Source organism: Rhodnius prolixus, unplaced genomic scaffold, assembly GCF_049639745.1.
Source record: "Rhodnius prolixus isolate KJV_2025 unplaced genomic scaffold, Rpr scaffold_9, whole genome shotgun sequence".
Lineage (NCBI taxonomy): Eukaryota > Metazoa > Arthropoda > Insecta > Hemiptera > Reduviidae > Rhodnius > Rhodnius prolixus.
Window position 1 is genome coordinate 7,687,784 of NW_027411604.1, and position 22,880 is coordinate 7,710,663.

Here is a 22,880-nt window from a genome sequence, read left to right on the forward strand (position 1 = left end):
TTATCATTTAAGTTATTATTAGATGTTTGACAATTTTTAGCAATTAAAATTCAATTTAACTTGTAATTTATTTACAGAATATATTCTTATAAAAAATAACATTTGTATACAAATTAATAACATTTGTAATCTTTTTAAAAATATGAGTTTGTATTTTTTAAGTTCGTAGTTTTTCCGCAGATTACTGGCCATTCGGAGATAAGAATTATGGGTATTATTTAATACCTGCGGTGTGCGCGTGTGTGCTTCAGATTGTAGAGTGAAAGAGGTTATTAATTTGTTATCGAGTCTTCCCTTATTTGTAATAAAGATGGTAAAAACTTAAAAAATGAATTTGTGCATTATAATAAAACAAATATCTAAAGGATGCTGAATAGCGGTATGTCCATTTCAGATTTATTAATAATGCTAATGATAGATGTCAGGATCTTTCTTTCAAGGTTAATGTTTTCCAAGAGAAAAATATTAAATACGTTTTTAGAAGAATGCTGAAAAATATCGTGCGGTATACAAATTATAAAGCAGATTCATTTTTGCATCTTATATCTAAAAGTTTTTGGTTTTAATATACGTAGAAGTTTCAATACTTTTTGTTTATTGTCTAAAAAAGGATAATTCTGCTTGGGGATCGGGAGTGCTCGAGAAAAAGCTCTAGGCGAGCCTTTGACGACCCTTTAATTACAAAAATACTGGTATTGATATTTGGTTTTCCTTGCAATAACTAAGGATCGATGTTAATGTTCCACTGCTAAATAATGAGCTATCACAAATAACAAATAAAAACTTCCTTTTTTTTTTAAGTATACCCAGCCTCTTTTTCACAGTAGCTGGAAGTTGCACAGGTGATGAATTCTTACTGTAAAAAAAAATTTCAGCTTTCCAAGTAACAGTATCTTGTAAGTTAGTTAGTAACGCGCTGTTACTTTTCCAAGGCACATGATTGCTCAAGCTTTACTACCTTGACGAAGGAAATAACACCTTATTACAGACCTTTTGATATCAACTATTGTACTAAGAACTTCTGTTATATATATATATATATATATATTTTAATGGTAGCATTATTTCTGCGGGATCCAGTTATGATAAATTAGCCATCGAATGAGGTTGACACAATAATTGAAGGAACTTGTTGCTCACTACTTCATCCTGTTACTGTTGTCTTTTTACTTGTTCGAACGATCCTCTGTCACTTTTACTGACCACGACATAAAATAATCAGGGATGAACACTCACAGACTATCTATAAAATTATCAAGATTTTTTTCCCAATTTCGATTTTTTACAATCTATATGTTGTCTTCAATATAACAGAAGCATTTTTGAGTGAACCGTTAATCCCTCACTCTTGATATCATTTTTTGAGATAAATGTCAACAATCTTGAGGCTTTTAACGCTAAAAGCAAATCTTTTCGAGATTCTTGCTTATGGTTTTCTTACATTATCAGTTTTAGTAACTAGTTAATACTTACAAACAGTGCCTTACAGTTCAGATAAATGTCATTTTAGAGGAAAGCCTTCCTCAGAAGTTCCCTTCTGAGCGCGTTAGGAACATGGGAAGCCCCTATAAGGATAAGTAACCTCGTGAAGGAGGAGATTTAAATGAAAAGGTAATCTCAACACAGGAGCTCCGTCAAGCTTATTTGTTTTACTTATTCTTACATACACAAGAGGAGAGCAGAATGTATAATTTTATTTAAACCCTATTCTTTATAGTTTTCGCCATTACCGATATTTTGGGTGTCATCTCAGTGGGAATGGCAAATCTAGAGAGCAATCATTGAGACACATTTGATGTAACTAATCGTATGTTAGAATTATCACTATGGTTTGAAAGTTTTTCATTGATTGTAGAGTAGTTCAGGGGTGCCTTTGACTGAAAGTTCCTTCAGAAGTACTATTATATTCAAAGATCCAGGGTAATATGGACTATAGCTAAATTTTTAGTAAAAATTCTGAGGTTCAATAAAATGTAATTAAGTTAAGGTCAGAACTAACTTATTTTATTAAAACTGTCCGGTAGGACAGTTGTATAAGGGTTGATCATCAAAAACTGCACGAAAAAGCGTAACGTTGAAAAACACCCAACTTTGACAATTTTTTTCTCTTTTTCTATAAAAGATAAAATTCCCAAATTTTCTTTAAATTATAGGGCAAACCCTCCTTTATAACTGTAATTTTTTTGCAACCACCCAGATCTAATAGGTTTCGAGAAAAAAGTTGCCGAAAATGAGCAAAAACGGCTTTTTCAAAAAATGTTCTTGTTCTTGTTGTTGTTGTTGTTGTTGTTGTTGTTCTTCTTCTTCTTCTTCTTCTTCTTGTTACCTTTTTTGTAAACAACGTAGCGCCTAAACGCGTGAACCGATTTTCATGAATGAGGTGTCATTCGATTTGGAATTTTATGTAGATGTGCCTTTTGGGGGTCTCGATCCTGTACATTGAATGGGAGAGGAGTTAGCCCCCTTTATGTAAGGCCCCCTCCAAAATTATTATTACTAATTACTCTGTAAATCTTGGCCCGATTTTGATAAAATTTGGTAGGATGATAGGGTTAGGGCTCCCCTACGTAACATTAAAGCGACGATCTGCTCTTACACTTGTTAAGGGGAAGTATAGCAATCGTTTCAAATTATCGACACGTGAACCGATTTGCATGAATGAAGGGTCATTCGAATCGAAATTTTGTACAGATTTGCACTTTAAAAGTCTCGACGCCGTGCCTCATAAGGAGGGGAGTTTGCCCCACCCAAATAAGGCCCTTTCTAAAACTATTATTACCAATATTTCTATAACGCTTAGTCCGATTTTGATAAAATTCAGCTCGAATAAGTGGTTAAAGTTCCTCTATGTTGCTGATGCTCTTGCACCTACTAAGAGGAAGTACTGCAATCATTTAAATTATCAATGAGTGAACCGATTTAAATCAATGAATTGTCGTTCGATTAAAAGATCTTTGCCTCTTTGCCTTTTAGGAAGAAGTACTGCAATCGTAGTTTATTTTTCTTACTCCTCTTAAAAGGAAGTACTGAAATCGCAGTTTAATTTTGCTATTTACGTACAAATACCTTCCTATGTTATTCAAAACGCTTTTTCAAAAAAATTGTTATTGAGGATGGTTTGGGGACCGCAACTATAATCATTCTTTAAAAAGATCTCTCCAGTGGTAGTTACGGTTCCGACTTAACACCTTATCAGATTATAATGATAGAATTGTTTATTCCAAATTTTAAAAAAATCTGTAAAGAAGATATGTAACTTTGTAAAATAAACAAAAAGGAAAATCTATCCAAAAGGTACAAAAATCTCCTTAACAAAAACTTACAGTTTAAAATGTTAAGTATAAGGGTTGATTAAACGCCAAAAGGTACACAAATCAGCGAGTACCCAACATTTCATTAATACTTCATTAATAGTTAAGTAATTCTACTGCATTAATTTTCATTAATAAGTTATTTTTTAGAATTTATTAGATGTCACAGACCCTTATGCTGGCCACTTCATTTATAATATTTTTTTGTCATAATTATGATAAATCACATAAATATGTACATGCATGTTAAGGTAGAAAAAGACAAAGTTAGAGTAGGCTACTGTCTTGAATTCGTCTTACCGAAATATTCGTGAGCACAAATAAAACACAGTTAATAACAAGTAGATTATTCAACAACAATTATTCATTTCTCAATTGTAATTTAATTTAGGCCCCCTAATTTTACTTATAGTAAAATACTGGAATAATTAGCTGCCCTAAAAATATGCATATCTTATTTACTTTATATTACATATATACAACATTGTGGGATGAATACCTAGATTGAGAATGTAATTGAAAAAAACTATATTATTTGCGATAAAGCCAGATAATTATTACCTATTATTATAAACGTTTGACTACTACATAAAATAACAATTACTTTAATCGAAGAATGAACTTAAACCGACGATTTTTATTTACAAATAAAATAAATAAATAAAATAAACAAAATCATTGGTGTAAGTTTTTTATACAAAAAAAGTTTTTGAATTTTTTAGCCTCATAATTTTTTTTATTTTTTGTAACGTTTTTCTTTTTAACCTGTAATTAATAGTTTGATTATTATAGATAACTAGATATTACTGTCAATCTACAGTGCTACTTGAACATATATTTTGTAGACGAAAATGGCCAGCATAAGGGTCTGTGACATCTAATAAATTCTAAAAAATAACTTATTAATGAAAATTAATGCAGTAGAATTACTTAACTATTAATGAAGTATTAATGAAATGTTGGGTACTCGCTGATTTGTGAACCTTTTGGCGTTTAATCAACCCTTATACTTAACATTTTAAACTGTAAGTTTTTGTTAATACCTATAATGTATCAAACATGTGAAATATAAATAAACTCAAGGTTATTTTACCTGGAGAAAACATCATGTATAAAATAGATTATTTTGAAAGGTTGCATTTGAGGTTGAGAAAATTAAGTTGTAATAGCGTTAATAAAAAATAGAAAACGAATAACCTAATGACAATTGTTAGCTGTTAATAAGGCTGCACTGTTTCTTTTTATATTCTATCGCTTTATCTTCTATTCTGGAGTGATATTGCCGTTATCCTTTGACGTACAATAGGTAGCTTTTTGACATAAGATATAACTATACTATCACTCTCCTCGTTTAAGCTTTCCTATTTATTTCATGTACCGTTTTGACCAATTCCAAATCTACTTGTCTCATATAACTGGAGCAAAAAAATCCATCACTTAACAAAACTTTTCGGTACATTGACATCTGATTAGAAAAAAGAACCATTTCTTTTTGTGTAAACACTCAAAAGGTTTTCTCCTCTTAAGGTAAGTGACAAATCTTTCTCCTTTTTGTTTTTTGAAATTTTATCACAAAATCACATCAATTGTGTACGATCATGCAGAACACAGAAATGGATCGAGCACCTCTTAAAATTAATATTTAACTAAAAATGTTTAGAAGTAAAAGTTATCAACTTTTTTTTTTTGTGAGAAGTATGCGATTTTTTTGCATGCATCGTTGTAATGCTTTTACGATGCTGAACAATTTTAGTGGTAGATTCACATATGTGGAAGATTAGCTCTTCTCCCAGTTATTCGCTAAAGGCACATTTACACCAAATTCAAATCGAATGGCAAATCATTTATGAATATCATTTTACACGAATAGACTTTAGATTGTTTAAAAACAAGGTTGAGAATAAAAATAATGTCTAGAAACGATGTTATTGCCACGTTCAACTTGAACTTAGTTTTGATCTACGATGTTGCGTTAAATTACTCCTAGAAAAAAGTAAATAACTCTATTTTTAAAGAAAATTTGGAAATTTTATTTTTTATAGAAAAGGAGAACCAAAATTTGAGTTTTTTTTTTTAACATTAAGCTTTTTACTGTTTTGGACGTCAACCTTTTTTTCAACTACCCTACCTCATAGATTTAATTCGAACTTCTGCCTACAAGGATATCTTCCAACATGAACTGTAGCCAGTCATTTTATCTTCGATAATATTGTGGAGTGATAGACTGCTCTGAAGCAGCAATTTAGAGGGAAACATAACCAAATTACTCCCTCCTTCGAGAAATAGGAAGAAGTAGAAATTGATTATCTCATCTCTGAAAAAAATACACTACCATGTAAACACACCTCTTTTACTTCTACCACAATTAGAAGTAATAACCATTTTTTATTCAATAAATTCACTAAGCCATATTTAGCTTAAATAGGAACTTACAGCTAAATAGGAACTAGCCCCTATCCAAAACATCCAAAGAAGTCATAGTTTACAATTTGTTTATAGAACTGACAAGAAAAAAGAAAAATAGTAGCATTTGTAAACATACGGTCTACTGTTTATACATTTTTATCTAAGGTACATCTATGTTATGGCTATCTCTGTATAAATAAAAAAAATGTTTATAGCTGCAGGTTAAGTTTTTATAGATTTATAAGATCAGCTTACGTTGTATATTAGTTCCAGGTGTAAGTATGTGCAGTTTATGACAAAAGATTTACATAGCAAACAAAATAGAACAAGAATAGTTCGAGTTTCCTGCTTTTCAATGTTGAATTAGCTGAAAAATATTATCAAAGATTTTTAAATCTCAAATAGGACCTAAATTCGCACTTCCTTTAAAACAATTTTAGCAACTGATTTAACTCTCGTTAAATTCACAGGTTTCACCTTAAAGTTGCTAAACACATCATCATTGCAGAAGTGCACTAAATACAGTAGAAGAACATGAATACAGTGTACACAAAGTTAAAAAGTAATAACTGAAAAAAAAATAAAAATCTTTTGGGTGATTTTCAACGCTAAGATACTGAATCTGTGGATACGCAAATGGGATGTAAATAGTTTGGTTCCTGTATACTTTTTTTTTAATTAGTTTTTCAGCTAAAGTGCTCACATTCGCAGACTATCATAAAACATATTTCCTGTTTCAGAGTAAAGGGATATTCTTGTGAAAACACAATATTGAAAATCAGAGATCGCAATAATTTTCTACCCAGTAGTAAGAAAAAATTGTAACCTAGCGTGTTATTTCGGTAAAAAAAATGAATTCCATATGCTTGGGATTCAAAAAATTATTCCCGTTAATTCTAAAAATTGAAAATTTACACGATTGCAGTAAGGAAGTTATAATATTCAACAATTACAGGCTGTAATGGTTTCCATCATCATCACACAAGTATTACCTACAATTTCAAACTAAACACTTTACTTTAATGAATTTCTTTTAGAGACGAAAAAAAACAACTAATAACAATAAATCTTGCCTAAAGCTATCAACATTTTGCCTCTCATCATCATTTTGTATAGAAACCGGCTGTAGTAAAGAAAAATTTTTAGGTAGAAAGATTGTTTATATCGGCGACAGGGAGGGAGAAGATATTACTTTTGGATGAGATTGTGCATTAGGTAGCCGCGTGTGCGTCACTAAAGCCATCTTTTCTCCTACATCTTCCATTCTATTATAGTCAAGTAATGTCCCGTAGTATCATGAGAATTTTCACGGTCTCTAGATTTTAAATGGTCAACGAACTTCATATATGGGCATCATCATATTCTTGAATTTGCAACGCTACATTGCCAACTATATTAGGCATGAATGTTTTAACAATACTCATTTTATATAATCTTTTTTAAACGCTTACTGTAAACTATCTGCCGCAACAGAATTTCCACAACAAAATTCACAAATTGTCTATTAAATTAAACTCATTTATTATCTTAATCTTTGTATTTTTTCTCATGTTCCCATGGCATAGTCGGAGGACAAGTTGGTCTGTTGGAGACTTCCATTGCACCCTTCTTGACCATTTCATTACTTAACCACATATTAATCATAAATCATCTTCATCTAGTTTCTTGGGAACTTGTTCGAGGTCATCTGCCATTCGAAACACTCAAGTTCCATTCATCAGGCCGAAAGTGAGGATTTCTCGATTAAAATGAATATTTTAGCGTTCGCATATTATCTATTCAGTTAAAGGCCTATCCCTTTGTTTGAAATTATTTTCTTAAAAATTGATTCTAAGGAGAAGTTCTAAGCTAACATGGTTCCCTTAAATACCCTTTTTTTTTTAGTGAAAAGAGAATTTATTTAGAAGCGATCTAACATTCAGTAAAACTTCTCAGTACAAAGAAAACCTCGTGTTGCCGTTAAGAGTAAGTCGTTCAAGCAAGATCTTTTTATTGTAAATTATTAGAGATATTCTCTAATTTTCGTTTTTCCTTTTGAAAATTTTATTTGAAGTTTGTGTACATACCAAATAAATATAGGCCAGCCGCTTCTAGCAGACATATTTTTTATTCTACCAGAGTTTTGAGGGAAGGGTAAAGCTAACTTCAAAATTGTATCATATTACATTTTATCTTAATTTTTTAATATTTCTAACAAAAATTCAAAATCGTTCACAATATTATACATAGGTACATTCTCATCATCCTTCTTCACTTTCTTCAGTTTTTAAGGAAATAGTTTCATTATGTCTTTTCTAATAACAGCAAAGAAAAAAAATAGACTATCCCACCTTTGTAATTATTAGGTCGAGAGAAAGAGAATGAGTGAGTGAGAGGTATATGAGTAAAAAAAATTTGGCCCGTTAGGAAGTAGAGCATATAAAAACAATGTGACCATTGTGAGATGTACACTTCTTACGGGAAAGTTACGGCTAATTGATGTAGTTATTATCCTAGTTCCGAATACTGACCTTCGTTGATATATAATTAGATAAAGTTTTGAAATAGGGTGGAAATTAAGGCCATTTTATGCGAATAATTCTAGGTTTTTGCATGGTTTCAATCTTGTAATTCATCATATTTATTGCAGGTATCAAGTATTATCCTTTCTATGATTTTTGTTAAGTGAATAATCATTTGTAATCTGGATGAAACTCGAAATCAACCTTCTTTGTAGAGTTGCTGAACATAATTAATAATCAAATTTTTAAAAAAAAATATCGATTTTGGTCATTTTACCAATCGGTTATAAAATAATTTGTTTTGGAACATTGTATTTTATAACAATAATACTTTGTTAGATAAACAAATAGCATCCCACAATGTTTAAAAATTTAGAAAATTTCGTAAAGATCTCAATATAAATTGCCAGTATATAAACACGCTTGAACATAAAATTGAATTATAGATCGCGGAAGTGGTCAGTTATTTTCCACTATTTAAGTCCATATAATTGGAATAAATTCTTCCGCATTTGTCCGACGTAATTTTGATTTATTAAAGAATAAATTATCTAAACCAATTTATTGAATTCAGCTCATTTCGAGACACCTCTGCCATCTAGCGGCTATTTCATTTACTAATGCTGATAAACTATAATTGTAATAAAAAGCAAAGACTGGCACTTTGAGACTGTTTAATCAATCAACGGATTTAAAATTTGCATTCGCTTTTCTTTGTTTTCTTTAGAGAATGCTGAGCTAGTAAGTTTCCTTTCAATCAATAGAGTTTTTCAATTAATATTACAGATGGTGTTTTGTTCATGAAGCCATGTTTGAGAAGTAATACAGATCAAATTTTGAGCATTCTCCTTTTTTAGAAGGAAATGATAAACGTTTTTTGGCTTACTAAGTATAATTAATGTTGCTTAAACTTATGTATAAGTTCAAGTTGTAGTTATTTTGAATTTTTCAGTCTCCAATTATGGTCAAAAAACTTGGGTATTTAATAATGTATTGTTTATCATTATTAACAGTTGACTTTTATCTGATTCTCCTTACTTATAAAACTGATGGATTAATTTTATCATGTGCCTTTCTTGTGACGGTTTAAATGGCTTTAATCAGAGAAGAGAATGTAGTAACTCCTTTCTTTAGAACTTCCCACTCTAACGGATGTGAAGAATGGTGAAAATATATTGTAGATATTCTAAAATGGATCACGTTCTAACTAGTATGGAAACAACATCAGTGTTGTTGTTTAAGTATAATGAGATGAACTTTCTATATCGACAAGGGTGTCATCCTTTTGTGAACAATTTTGACTATCATGATGAAAGTCCATTGCTTTCTTGACTAGGATGTGACTGTGAGGCACGCGTTGGCGAACCTAATGTTCACATTGTTACGCATAGAAGAAGAAGCGTGGATAATTTCTCATTTGTTCATCCTCTTGTTATTCCCTAACTAGTGAAGTGATGATTTAGTTCTTTTTGAAGCAGGAAGTAATCATCAGTTTTTCGACAGGTAAATATACAATGAAGAAAGAGCCTCTGACCTCCTTATTTTAATATTAAAATCTTTGTTAAAATTAGTTTCACTTGTACGCTTGGTTTTGTTTACCTTAGTTTATTATTATTTATTTTTGACTGGTGAGAAAGTTACAAGTGTTTTAAAAAACTTCATGAAGTGCTTTAATTATTTTTGAATGCCAGAACGAATTATTCTCCGTTTTAGCCGAAAAATATGATGGGTAGTATGGATTCAACAAATATCGGTTAAAAAATTTGGTTTGATGCCTCTTTGTGCTCCTCCTTACTGACTTATTAAAACAAGGATATGAAAAATATTCTTTTTTTAATTATTACGTTTCTAAAAGAAGCTTTTATATTTTAAATGGATTCTAAGGTAAAAAAATTCCGACTTTTGCTGCGCCCTAGTATCCCGAGCTTCCTCGGCTATCTTTAAGATGGCTAAAATAATAGATGGCCCAATAAGACTAAAAACCTTTAAAACTTGAAAAAAAAAAAAGAAATGTTGCGAGAATTTAATAGCGGCTGTTTCAATTGCTGCAAATTTTTGGAAAACATTCCTAAAAGTTGATGTAATTTCAGAAATTTATTTGAAACTAAAATAAAAAATATAAAACTTACAGAACCAAGACGTTTCATTTCCTCTATTTTCCTAATTAGCAGAATTTCGGTTCTTCAAGATAGTAGTAGGAAGGATTAAAGGGAACTAAAAATTGGAAAGAAATTAGTGCCTTCAAAGCTGATGACTATTAACGCTGTAAACTTTCATTAAAATTTGATTGTGGAGTTCGGTAACTAAGATCCAGAGAAGTGCCAAAATTAGAAACGCAATTATGTTGTTGCTTATTTTTTAAAAGGAACTAGTCTCAAAGTTTTTAGTTCGGTATCTAATTATTTATTTGTTTAAAAAATATTAACTCTAAATTATTTCAGAATATATTGAATAATCATATGATAGCGTAATCAAAAAACCAGATGGAAAAAGCCGCTTACACTAAGCATTTTATCTAAGTATCCAGTTCGAGTTTAATTATTCATTTTGTCAAAAATATTCAATGTAAAGGAAATGTAAAGTGAACATTCTGTCACAGTGAAATTAGTTTCTGGGAGTATTCAGTTATGTCTATTATAAAACATTTTAAGTAAAAAAAAAAAAAAAACTACAAAGAAAAAATTTAGCTCTGAAAATTAGTAAGCAAATTTCAACACTGTTATTTAATTTTTATTCTTGCTTTCTAAATACTCTAGATTTGTTTTCAAATGAGATGAGTGCACATCAAAATGAATCCCAAAATAGTTTTCTTTCGGAAGATTTTGGTCTTAAAAATACAGAACCTCAATTGCATGGATCACGATTCATGAGAGCCATAAAAAGGGATAATGTTAATGTTAAAGCGAAACATATAAATGAAACAATTGATCACCATCAACACCAACAGTATTTACATCAACAGCAACACAGTCCAGGATCATTACAAGAGGATCAAAAGGAATTATCTGCGAGTCTGAGGTACCAAGATGATGCAGGAGAAAGTGGGGCACATATACCGAGAAGAGCAAAAAATATTTATAATGGCAATGATGCTGATAGACATTTATTGACAAGTCCAGAAGAAACCATTATAACGCCTATTTTAGAAGAACCCTGTAGCAATAAATGTCCGAATTTGTATCGTTGTAACAGATGTAGAAAACCATTTACAAGTACAAATCCACCATACTTAGTTCTAAAACGAGACAAAACTACAATCACTGGAGAAGATATGCATATGAAATCTATAACTATCGCTAACAGCACTTTCAGCGCCGGCCTAGCAACAAATAAAGTGATGCGAATATCTATAGACATAAATGTTACATTCTTTTTTGCCATTATATTTATTATTTTAACGCTTCTTCTGTTCTTTTATAACAATACAAGTGATTTTATTAAACTGTTCAAAAAGATGGGACTTGATTACTATTCAAAATATAAATAAAACAAAATAAATCATGAATCGCGAAGTAACAGGCAAAATATAAATAAGTAAACGATAAATGAACGAAAAGAACTAAAGAATACTTCAACAATACACTAGTTTTTACTTCTCTTAATTGTTATCGCATGTAAAATGTTTTGAAAATAATAAAGCTGACAATAAATACTTATTTTTTATTAAAGTATTTAATTATACTATAATAATATAAAATAAAAAGCCTCTTTATGACGCACAAAGAGAAAAACAAAATTTAAAGTAACACGTTTATACATTTTTCTATTAGAACAAAAAATAATAATAGATGAGAAATGAAGAGATTTGGAAAGAAGACACTATTGAGATCAGAAACAACTAAAATAATAGTAATAATAATAATAATAATAAACTAGTTAATCATAATAAACATGAAGCAAGAACCAAGAAAATTTAGATAAAGTAATTTCCTCATAATTCCTATGGAATACTTTAACTGAAATCGCAGTAATCTACACAATAACAAATTTTAAAAATGGCACTTTGAATGAATAGATTTTGAAATTTCAAAGAGACAATCAAAAAGGATGCTCTTAAAAACCTTAAAACAATCTTTAAAACCTTAATTTATATAAAAATAAATAAATTCTAATTTTTTCAAAAATATTTGATTAATATTAATTACATTGTAAATTTAAAAAACCTATTTTGTTCGAACCTCCTTACTTCCTTCTACTTTTATCAGTTCACACTGTTCAAAGTCTCGCTCTTTGTTCATTCAAATTTTAACAGGTCTTCATTAATTTTTAATACATCCCTGATGATACCTTATCTATGTTTCTATTTCCTTCTTTATATATATATATATTTAACATTCCATTTCATTTCTAAGTCAGTTACCATAGCTGAGTACCTCCAAAAATCTGTACACACCATAGCTAATTAGCCCAGATTAGGAACATCTTCATCAGCTTGCTGGATTACAGGATTACGATTTTTTTTTTTACTCCTGCATTTTATCTGGGAGAAAAATAATTTAACAGTCATTATCTAAAGGTTACATTGGATTCAATAATGAAGAGTGTGTCCAAACATAGTGTTATTGGAAGAGATTAGAATTACAGATATTTTGCACATTTGTCACATAAAGGCCCAAGGATTGTGCTGCACTGTAAGGAGACTGGAAGTTGCTGCAGAAGATCCGTAGCAGGTAAAAGAAGTGGAATAAGTAAACTTTTCGTACCGTTTTGTAATGCTAAGAACCTTGGCGTCTGTTTTTAAATTGTTGTAAGATTTCTCTTAACATTAGGGCATTTCTTTTTAAGGAAACATCTACAGAGGATGAGACTAGTGTGGAACTGCCAAGTAAGAAATGTGTCAGGAAGACGAACCTGTTCCCTTCCCTTAACTTACTAATATAGGCTTGAGTGTCTAGACCTTAGGAGTGACATATATACATATTCTTAACAGTGTAATTGAACGGAACTCTCATATAAGGTTGTTTCTCTTACATTCAAGAATAGTTAAAACTAAGGAGGTTGTCTTAGAGTCCAATTTCCATAATTCGCAGAGAACCGCGTTCAGTGTTAATAACAACCGCTCTCCTAGATTATCCATTGTTATGCTTGAATAAATAATAGGGGTTATGTCATTAAGCATTTACTGTACTTTCAATTCCTATTTCTTAAAATTTCTATCTTGCATTCTAAAAATTATGCATTTCTAAAAATGTAACATTCGGCATAATTTAGCATGAACTTAGTTCAACTTAACATAACTTTTTCTTGATTAAAAAATAAAAATAATAAAACTAAGCCGAAGAGAAGGACAAACATTAACAGTTCAAACGAATACATTCATATATAAACTTATGATACTTCAACAAAATAAAAAATAATAATAATGTCACTAATTTATGTTTATATATATATTCTAAACATAGTAAAATAATAATACTGTATTGTAAATAAATGAAAATTATTTTAAGCAAATGTGAAATCTGTTGTACTTTCTAAATGATATATGAGAATTTCACAAATTATGAACTAGCTTTGCTAAAACAATAATAATAATAAGAAAACTATATTTTTTAATAATTATGTATATATTAATAACGTTAATAATATTTAAATAAAAAGAAATGCATTTTTGAGAACGAAAAATTTACTGAAGAAAGGGTTTTTTGCTTACATAAGTTTGTAAGGTTAAATTTCTTTATATTCTTCTTAAATGTACTTACATTTTATAAATCAACATAATTTAGGAAGATATTTGTATATTTTATAAATAATTGAAATCTAAATCTAAGACTTCCATGACTAGCACCATTTATCCAATGGATAGAACTAATGAACTTTTTCTCTTTTAATCATTCGCAATAGAAATAATAACAATTACAAGTATTATTAAAAAAGGAGATCCTGTTTTTGCATGTTCATTATTTTTTTGTTCCCATAGGGATCGCTCACAATCAAATTTAGTGACAGGAAACTCAGAACTAGGTAACGTTACTTTTTATTTTGTGTAATCAGTAAATGTTGTGTCAATCACGACAATAATACTTAAGTAACAGATAAATTTTTAAAAAAATCAAAGTCTGAGGTGAGAATTGCTTCAAAAAATTTTTTGGCTTGGCCAAATAGGTGTTCACTCGGAGAAATAAAGGTTAAATATCATGTGATGAAAAATTTAAAAATGTTAGACAGTTTGCTCAAAGAACTAAAAGTTTGCTAAAAGAACTATATACTGGTGTTTGAATAATTTTAATAGGCGGCATTGTGGGGGAAGTAACAAGAAGAATCCAAAAACCATCGATGAAAGATGGGACACTATCAAAAGTGTTCTGCAGCAGAAATTTCGGCAAACAGCGAATGTAAATTTTCACCAGTGGGAGGTACGCTGAAAAAGTTAATTTTTAGTGATATTTATTAGGGTGAAATCGTACTTATATGGATATGTTCTCAACCAAGGAATTGCATGAAAAGTGTCCAGTAAAAAGGAGTGGAAAACTACTTTATTGTATGTTCAGATTAGTGAGCTCGACATAACACTAGCCAGTGATGGTTAGTGTTGCCTGTAACGCTAGATCATATCTGTGCTCCCAGAAGTTGACGCGTCGTATCAAAGTAAGGTATCCAGTGACATGCTAATACAAGGTTCAGAACCAGGAAGTCTTGCCCGGAAAGGTAATTGTTCCTTGACAAACCATTTAATTTAATCAGTAGCAAGAATCTATCAAAACTCTTTTTCTAATACCCTCCATAAATTGTAATAAGTCGACATGAAATCATCTACGGGTAGTTATTCGAGGATGTTCGATTAATCTTAGCTAATCGTATTTGTTCCAGCATTTTATTCATAAGTTTTTGCTCAAATAACAAAACTGTCAGACCCTTGGAGCAAAGGCGAGAATGTTTTGGACATAATGGAAAATTAAATCAAAATTAATATTTTTATAAACATTTAAGTATGGTCAAGCTAATTTTTTTGGGGAGGAGGAATCAAAATCACAAAACTGCTTTTGAAAAGTTAGTTATGTACTCTGTCTCCAGAAAGACTTCTTTAGAACATTATAATCAAGATTCTCTAAAGTCTTAAGGAAGTAGACCTGTTCCAAGTCACCGCATTTAAAAGTGATATGAAATTACATCAGATTTATGATATTTGTGATTTAATAACAGTAATACTTTAATAACTGCTAAATTCATTTTTTCAGAAAAATACTTCTTAAATTCTTAAAAATAATTAAATTTAAATATATATGAAGACATTTTTTTACATTAGTGTTAGAAAGTCATGAGTGGCCATAACAGTAAACCACACTCTTAACACCAACTTGTTAATTGTTAATTATTAATGTTAATTAAGGAACTTTAGCAAAAACATTTCAATTATACACGCAATCCTTTAAAACAAAAGTTTTATGTAAAAATCAAAATTGAAATTGTAATTATAACAAAAACAAGAAAAAGAAAATCTGCAAGTAATGAAATTATGAATGGACATTTTTGTTTTAACCTAAGTAAATTTAAAATTCTTTTTCCTTCAACATGCCAACTGCTTACATTGTACACCTACTTCTGTACACATACATTCCAGACATGGCCCAGACAATTCGGATATTATACGCCCTACTCTGTACATTCTGCCATAAATATTACAGCCGGCCAACTTTAACAATCCAGTTGGTGTACCCGATGCTAAAGAAATATCTGATTGGTTATTATTAGTAACATTGCTTTTAGGTGTAGTTATTGTTGGAATAATTTCTGTAGTTGGTCTTAGATTTTCAATAGAATTATCCAATGAAATCATCGTACCGTTTGCTGAATTTAAATGAACATTTGCAGTCAAATTTTGTTTTTCTCCATTCTTTTTTATATTATTTGTCATTTTATTGTTTACATCTTTCTTATCGTTAATAACAACATTGGAATCTGTACTTTCTTGATTGATATCATTGCTTAACTTCACAGTTTTATGTTCAATTTTATTTTGTTCCGTAGGTGATGTAGTTATTGATGTTACAGTTGTTGGTTTTATTTTAGTTGAATTTGATTCAAAATCACCGTTGAATAATAAATCTAATACTGAACTAAACGAAAAAGTATCTTCATAATCTTCATCTATTTTAGTGTTATTTGGAGAAGCTTCTTCTGTCTTGATGACACTTTTAGTTGGGATCTTTGTGCTTGCCTCATTAATTAATTTAGTAAAGGATGGTTCAGTAACATTAAGAACACTTCCATTATTAATGTTGACAGAAAAGTCATGTTTTATATTACCAACAGTTTCTTGTAAATGTGGAATCATATCTTTCATAATATGAACTAAATCGGGTGCTGGTTCTGTTCTAATTACATCTTTAAATGGATTCGGAGTAACTATAACATCGGCAACAGTAATCGCTGGAAGATTGGATAAACTTTCTGGTAGGAATGTGGATGGTGTAACTTCCTCCTTTACTGGATTCATTTTTATATCGCTCTCTGAAAAATTAAAATATTAATTGAAATATTTGTTATGAATTCGAATAAAAATCTGAACTGTAGATAAAAATGAGAGGGTTTTTCCATGTAGATTGCTCTAGAAAAGAGAATCGTAAGCGTTTTCCCTTAAGAATTATTCACAGTACTGAGTGCTTGACACATGCAATACAAGCATATTTTGTATGCAAAACACCTATTTCTTATTGGAAGCTTCCATATACAATATGCCCAAGGCCTAAACAACGGAATTTGCCTGTGTTTTAATAAAAACATCTATGAATAATTGGCCTTTATGACTTATGTAAAAGAAACAAAAAATGTCAACATTAAGAAATAAGAAATAGAAGTAAAAAAGATAAATAATCAGTTAGGGAGGTTGACGTCTAAAATATTGTTTATTTAACTGGTTGCCCTTCTGACTGTATTTTGTTTTCTTTTTTCTCATACGCGTATAAATTTAGATTTTTTGTTTTTGTATTTTGTTCAATATTTGGCTGCCTTTCTTTAGACCAATTCCTTTGTAAAAAAAAATTATTGTTTGAGAAGAAAACAGAAGCCTATTTTGAGGATAGAATCACTGACTACTTAGCCAAACTGCGGGAAATCGTCTGGGGAAAAGAGAGAAGTTCGACTATATATATATATATATATATATATATATATATTTTTTAATTTCAAATTATTTTAAACAAAATAAAAATTGTCTTTTTCAATTTTGTTAAAATATTACATACTTACCACAGACAACCCTTCCACAGCATGCATTCTTAACATCTTGCACCCTACGGCATCCAGCATTTAAAGGTGTACATTTTGGTTTTTGACAATGAACGTCCCCATAGTAGCATACACATAATTCACACGCATTAGGTTCACTAACGACTTCTCCATGGTGATATGTTCTTCCCTTTGACAGGCATTTTGCTAGTGAGAAAATATAAAATTGAATGTTTTAATAATCTTTATTTTTTAATTGAACTGATTAATGAATAGTTACACAGAATATTTTGCGATATTCAAAGTAAAAGATTATTGTTTTGGAGGCAAGTTGCCATCTAGTCGCGTGTTATGCGTTGCTTGATTCACATTGGGACTGTACAAGTAGAGTACCTATCACTCGAAAAGCTTTTTAGCATATCACAGAGTGTTCGGACCACTTTTGGGGCACTAGAGTTAATTCCGGACGATTGGATCCCCCTATAAAAAGTTTATCAGCATAGATGTATAAAGAAGAAACGGTTATTTTTACTTATAAAGAAAGGTTGCCTCCACTATGTGCATTTTGTACTAAAAATGTTTACTAAACATAAAATAATACCTTCTTCAAACAATTTTGGAGGCTCTGTGATTGGCGGCAATAGAGTCTCTGAAGTATGTTCCAGAAGTATACCAGGATTTCCTGAAGTAAATGGTTCGTCAAATTTTGTTTCATAAAAAGGTCCGTCAATTATAGGATCTCGTGGCATAAACCCACCTAAAATGATAAATTATAAGTAAATTTCATAATATTTAATTTTTGTAGGGTGAGAATTACAAGATAATACATTTAGACTGATATTTACCTTCTGTTTCAGCAGGTGGTGAAAATCTATTCGTAAGAGGAATATCAAAGTATATAGGACTTTCGGAGGTCCTTGACTTCCCGCTGTACATATCGTCCGGTTCATTAACCACAGCATCAGCAGCCACGAATGGTATGATTCTGAAGTTAAATTCACACTAATAAATTAAAATGAATAAACACAAATCACTTATTAAACCACTGTAAGAAACGTAAATCAATAATGCATACTGTACTTTAAATTTGGTAAAGAAGGCGGAAGTGATGATTCGTTATAATCGTATTCATAATCAATATCTTTCTCCAACGTCCTATTTATGATGGCCTCAATCACGTCAGGAATTGATCTTACAGGAGAAGTAAAATTATTACTAATATTCGTGCTAATAGTAGTATTTTCATCAGCAACAATCATAGCAGTTGTCGCTACTTCTGACACATTCTCTGAATTTAAATTGTCTCCAGTTAAATTTTCAGCTTCTATAATCTCATTTTGTACGACTGATCTCTCTTCAGTATCATTAAACGTTGTAACTGTAGTAAATTCTGTAGTTTCAGCAGTTGTTGTATTGATTTCAGTTTCGTTGATTTCTTTAGAGATATCAGTTGTTGTTTCTTCAGCATTAGATGTAATAATTTCTGTGATAGTTTCATTTGAAGGCCACGTGATTTCTTCAATAATGCCCTGCAAAATCAAATAATCCATCTTCTTTAAAAAGAAACAAAGAAATGAAGTAAACTTTAAAAATTCATTTTACTGCAATAAAAGAGAGGACTAATTAAAAAAAAATTAAGTAGTTTTTCAATTTTTATTTATAATTGATATGCAAACCTTAAAACCATACAAAACTTCTACAAGTACTAAGATTTAGTTTATTTTTGGATACTATTTAATACTTTATTAATTTTGTATTGTGAAGCACAATAAGTTAAGGTACAGATTATTCAAGAGATCTAACTGATTAGCATTATTCAAGATACTAGGTAAACTGACAGACTATTCCCGGATTTTAGGTGGATTTTCACTGATAATAAAAATTTAGCAGGGGTATGAGATAACGTTAACACGATCAAATAAAAAATATATTAGAGCGGAACCTGTAGCAGTCAAATAAGCAAAGGCCTGCACTGTCAATTCCATTTTTAATAAAGATGTATTGATTTTTATTGACAACAGGACAGTGGTAACGAAGCTGCGTAATCTTACGCAATTGGCCCCGATACAGATCCAAGATATGCTCCTATTCATGGGACATACAGGTTAAAATTAGTTTTATATGGATTAAGGGTCTTTCCAGCATTACCGACATCTGATGCCTTCACCAATGACGCCGTTTTCCGCAGGAATATTGAAATGAGAGCCATGTTTGGAGGCAGATATCTTAGGTTTATCCGTACAATCCAACTATTCTCTGGGTCAATAGGTCTTCAATTAGTCTAAACTGACTTGAGTACAATTTTACATAGCAATCCAAACCACTATACCCACCAAACTCTGATACGCTATATAAGTGAAAACAGGTCCTTCTAAATCACCATAACACACAACCACAACCGTTCTCCAAACCACTTGTTCCGCGCAGGCGTCTTTCAAGATAAACATTGAACAAGTGAGGATTCAAACCGTTTAATTTTAATCTGACTTTATCGAAATAATAGCCGTGTTTCTTTTAGAATGTATAATAGACTTTAACGTGAATTAACTAGAAACTTAAGTTGATACTTTCCGAAATCAGTTCAGATCTTCTTGTAGCAACACAATATACTAACGCATTTAGATTAATCAAATTCGCTTAATCTCTAACAAGAGCAACCCCAAAACCGTAATATGGGCTAATCTGAGCAAGATGAACAAAAAAAAAGTAATAGTACGTATTTTCGCAAAATCACTTAATTCAAACAGAAAGAATAAGCACTTGTTTAAGCAACTAAGGACTAAATGTTTGCAAGTAATTATTCTTCATTAATGTTAATCACGCAAACAATATGTAACTTACAATATTTCATTCAGAGAAAGTAAGTTCTTATTTCTACGCTGATTACTTAAAGACTTAAAATAACTTACTTTGTCACTAACTTCATTAACCACCTCTTCTGCAGCGATGGAATGTCTGTTGTCTTCCATAGAGCCTAAATAATAAGCAATGTTTGTTAATAATGACTAATTTAAAATGAAAGAAAAAAGTAACAATATTAAATACCTGCAAATTACACGAAAAAATATACACTTGTAAAAAATATAAATTATTCCATGGATAATCTGCATATTTAAACTGATTATAATTTCAATTGATTAAGACTCTCTAATAAAAGTTGCAATTAAGAGGTGCAAGAAAATACTCTGAACTTTGATAGTAATATCTCCAATAATTTGAATTAGTTTTTTTCCTTCATGCTATAATTGCTTATCTGGATCAATTAAACTCATTTTCCATAATAAAAGTTAAGAACTCTTTGTTTAAAATCCGGCTGAAATGTTCTAATTTTTGAGCCAGAAATAAGCTGTCAAACAAATACAGCTGTTTCTCTTTCATCTTCTTCATTTAGCTTTTACCATGAAGTGTTAAATATAGTAAAGTAGTTAAGCACAACTACTTTCACTTGAGTTAAATAGCAAATACATAATTATATATTTTCAAGGCATATTATACAAATTACAGATAATTTGATTCCATACTACAGTTGTAACTTGTTGGACAACAATGGCCATTACTATGAACTGGTGTACAGAGGTTGTTAACTGGTACTTTACAGACGATAGGATCACACATAATCTTTCCTTTCATGCAGTAACAATGTTCACATTGATTTTCCATTTTCTCTATTCGTTCACCTTCGGGATAGACAGTTCCGTTCACTTCGCAACCTGTACCAAAAAATTTATAATAAAAGGTTGTCACTGATTTTTTTTAATAGTTAATAAATGTTCTACTGATATATATACTAATACATACCAGACAGTATAGATGATGGGCGATTGGAGAACGAAGGAGGAGTGGACGATGGAACTTTAGTAGTAGATGACATTAATGTTGAATTATTAAGATTACCTTAAAAAACAAAAAAAAATTGAAATTATTATCATGAAATTTACTATAAGTTTCCATAAAACGGATGTATGGAGCATGCAACTGTTATGCAGCTTCCTTTTTAGGTCACTAAAAAATAGCAAGCAAATAAAAATTGAGCTAAGCATCTTTCTTAAATTTCAAGTTAAAACTTTAAAATTACCATCAATAATCTTTAGTCATACGCGTAAAAACAAAATAAAAACCTCTGGAATAAATGTTAATATTTAAATACTCAAAATATATTAATTTTGTGTTAAAACGTTTCTATATACTCTATTGATAGCGCACCGATAAATTTGGCAACTGCATAGACACTCACTGCAGTTGTATTTAGTTGGACAGCAAGAATGTTTATTATATTCCGGATAACATCCAGGCACCGAAAGTACGCATTGAGGACGAACGCAGTGTTGTTTCCCTTTAATACAGTAACAATATTCACAAAGAGATGATGTTACCATAGCAGATCCTTCTCCATAAACTGTACCGTTCAGTATGCAACCTGTGAACAATGAAGAATTTAGCAGTAAAGACTTTGCTTAAGTACTTTTACTGAGGACTAGTACATCCAATTATCTTTAAGTTTGGTAATGTACGAAAAATTTATTAAAGAATGATACTTTGTAAATTCTGCGACAGTATCCGACGTAAGCTAAACAATGGAGAGTAGAAATTAGGAAAAAAATCATTGTATTAACTGTCAAAACATTACGTACACTTCCGATCATAAATCACAACCAATAAAAGAAAAAGAAAAAAAAATGGTTTCCTGCAATTAAATCCTGCAGGAAACCCTTGGAACAAATTTTTAAGGATCCAGGGCAGGTGAGAATTATTAAGGGTTGCTGTGGGTGTTAAATGTTGAACAGTTGTAAGTAAAGTAGAGATCCGGCAGGATAACGCGTCCAGCTCATTTTGTTTAAAGGGTAACTTCATTTTTAAATATTTTGTATCATAACCATTGGATCGATACTGTTTTGAATGTATCCTAATAATTGTATGCGTAAGATAAAAAGTTATGCCGCCAAATGCGCGGTTTATTTACTGCCTATGTCAAGATGTAATAAAAAAAAGTGGGACTGAAAAAGTTTGTAGGACTAGGTTTCTCAGATTAACTAGTCTTAGTAAAAATATCTTTCAAAAAATTATTACTTATCCCGCATTAGTAAAATTGAATTTAATAAATATATAATTATTAGTTTATGACTGGTTTTGTTTACCTTCTGAATGGGATGCTGCATGTTGATTCAGTTTAACTTCTAATCCAGATCTGCCCTTTGCATTATATTTCATTCCTTCAATTAAATGAGCATATTTACTATTAATAATATAGTCTTCTTAAATCATTGAATACTTAAGTACTCATTAATCATTGCACATAAGATTTTCATATTGATAAATATGTAAGTAGTTATAGAATAAGACATAATTTTCTAATTGATTGAAATGTGGATAGGTAATACAAAACTTTTTGATTGTGGGGTGATTTTAATAATTCCCTCTTGTCTGGACAAATTGTAATTGTATTAAAAATTAATTTTATTAGGAGCAAATCTGAATGAAAATACAGAATTTATTAATT

At 30.4% G+C, this 22,880-nt stretch overlaps 1 protein-coding gene and 2 long non-coding RNA genes across 5 annotated transcripts in view; 1 reads left to right on the forward strand and 2 right to left on the reverse strand.

The window, feature by feature from the left end:
• The first annotated feature begins 133 nt into the window (after positions 1–133).
• On the forward strand, positions 134–7,559 carry LOC141454218 (uncharacterized). Its single transcript, XR_012458582.1, has 3 exons — positions 134–379; positions 6,188–6,360; positions 6,458–7,559. It is a non-coding gene; the product is annotated as an uncharacterized lncRNA (long non-coding RNA).
• LOC141454217 (uncharacterized) lies at positions 5,376–10,650 on the reverse strand. The gene is made up of 2 exons (XR_012458581.1): positions 10,348–10,650; positions 5,376–5,625 (listed from the first exon to the last, which is right to left on the reverse strand). It is a non-coding gene; the product is annotated as an uncharacterized lncRNA (long non-coding RNA).
• A 3,810-nt stretch (positions 10,651–14,460) lies between these two features.
• The window catches only part of LOC141454209 (uncharacterized), a 37,178-nt gene continuing 28,758 nt past the window's right edge, over positions 14,461–22,880 (reverse strand). The window contains exons 1-11 of one of the 3 annotated variants that reach the window (XM_074128208.1): positions 22,767–22,845; positions 22,519–22,593; positions 21,618–21,800; positions 21,182–21,277; positions 20,905–21,093; positions 20,293–20,357; positions 18,464–18,912; positions 18,229–18,368; positions 17,985–18,140; positions 17,405–17,590; positions 14,461–16,666 (exon numbers count right to left, since the gene is read on the reverse strand). In XM_074128208.1, the coding sequence (XP_073984309.1) occupies positions 15,723–16,666; positions 17,405–17,590; positions 17,985–18,140; positions 18,229–18,368; positions 18,464–18,912; positions 20,293–20,357; positions 20,905–21,093; positions 21,182–21,277; positions 21,618–21,800; positions 22,519–22,591 (2,481 nt within the window). In that variant the 5' untranslated portion in view covers positions 22,592–22,593; positions 22,767–22,845 and the 3' untranslated portion in view covers positions 14,461–15,722. Of the gene's footprint in view, positions 16,667–17,404; positions 17,591–17,984; positions 18,141–18,228; positions 18,369–18,463; positions 18,913–20,292; positions 20,358–20,904; positions 21,094–21,181; positions 21,278–21,586; positions 21,801–22,518; positions 22,594–22,766; positions 22,846–22,880 lie in introns of those variants that run through there. The other 2 variants (XM_074128207.1, XM_074128209.1) reach the window with 2 other exon arrangements.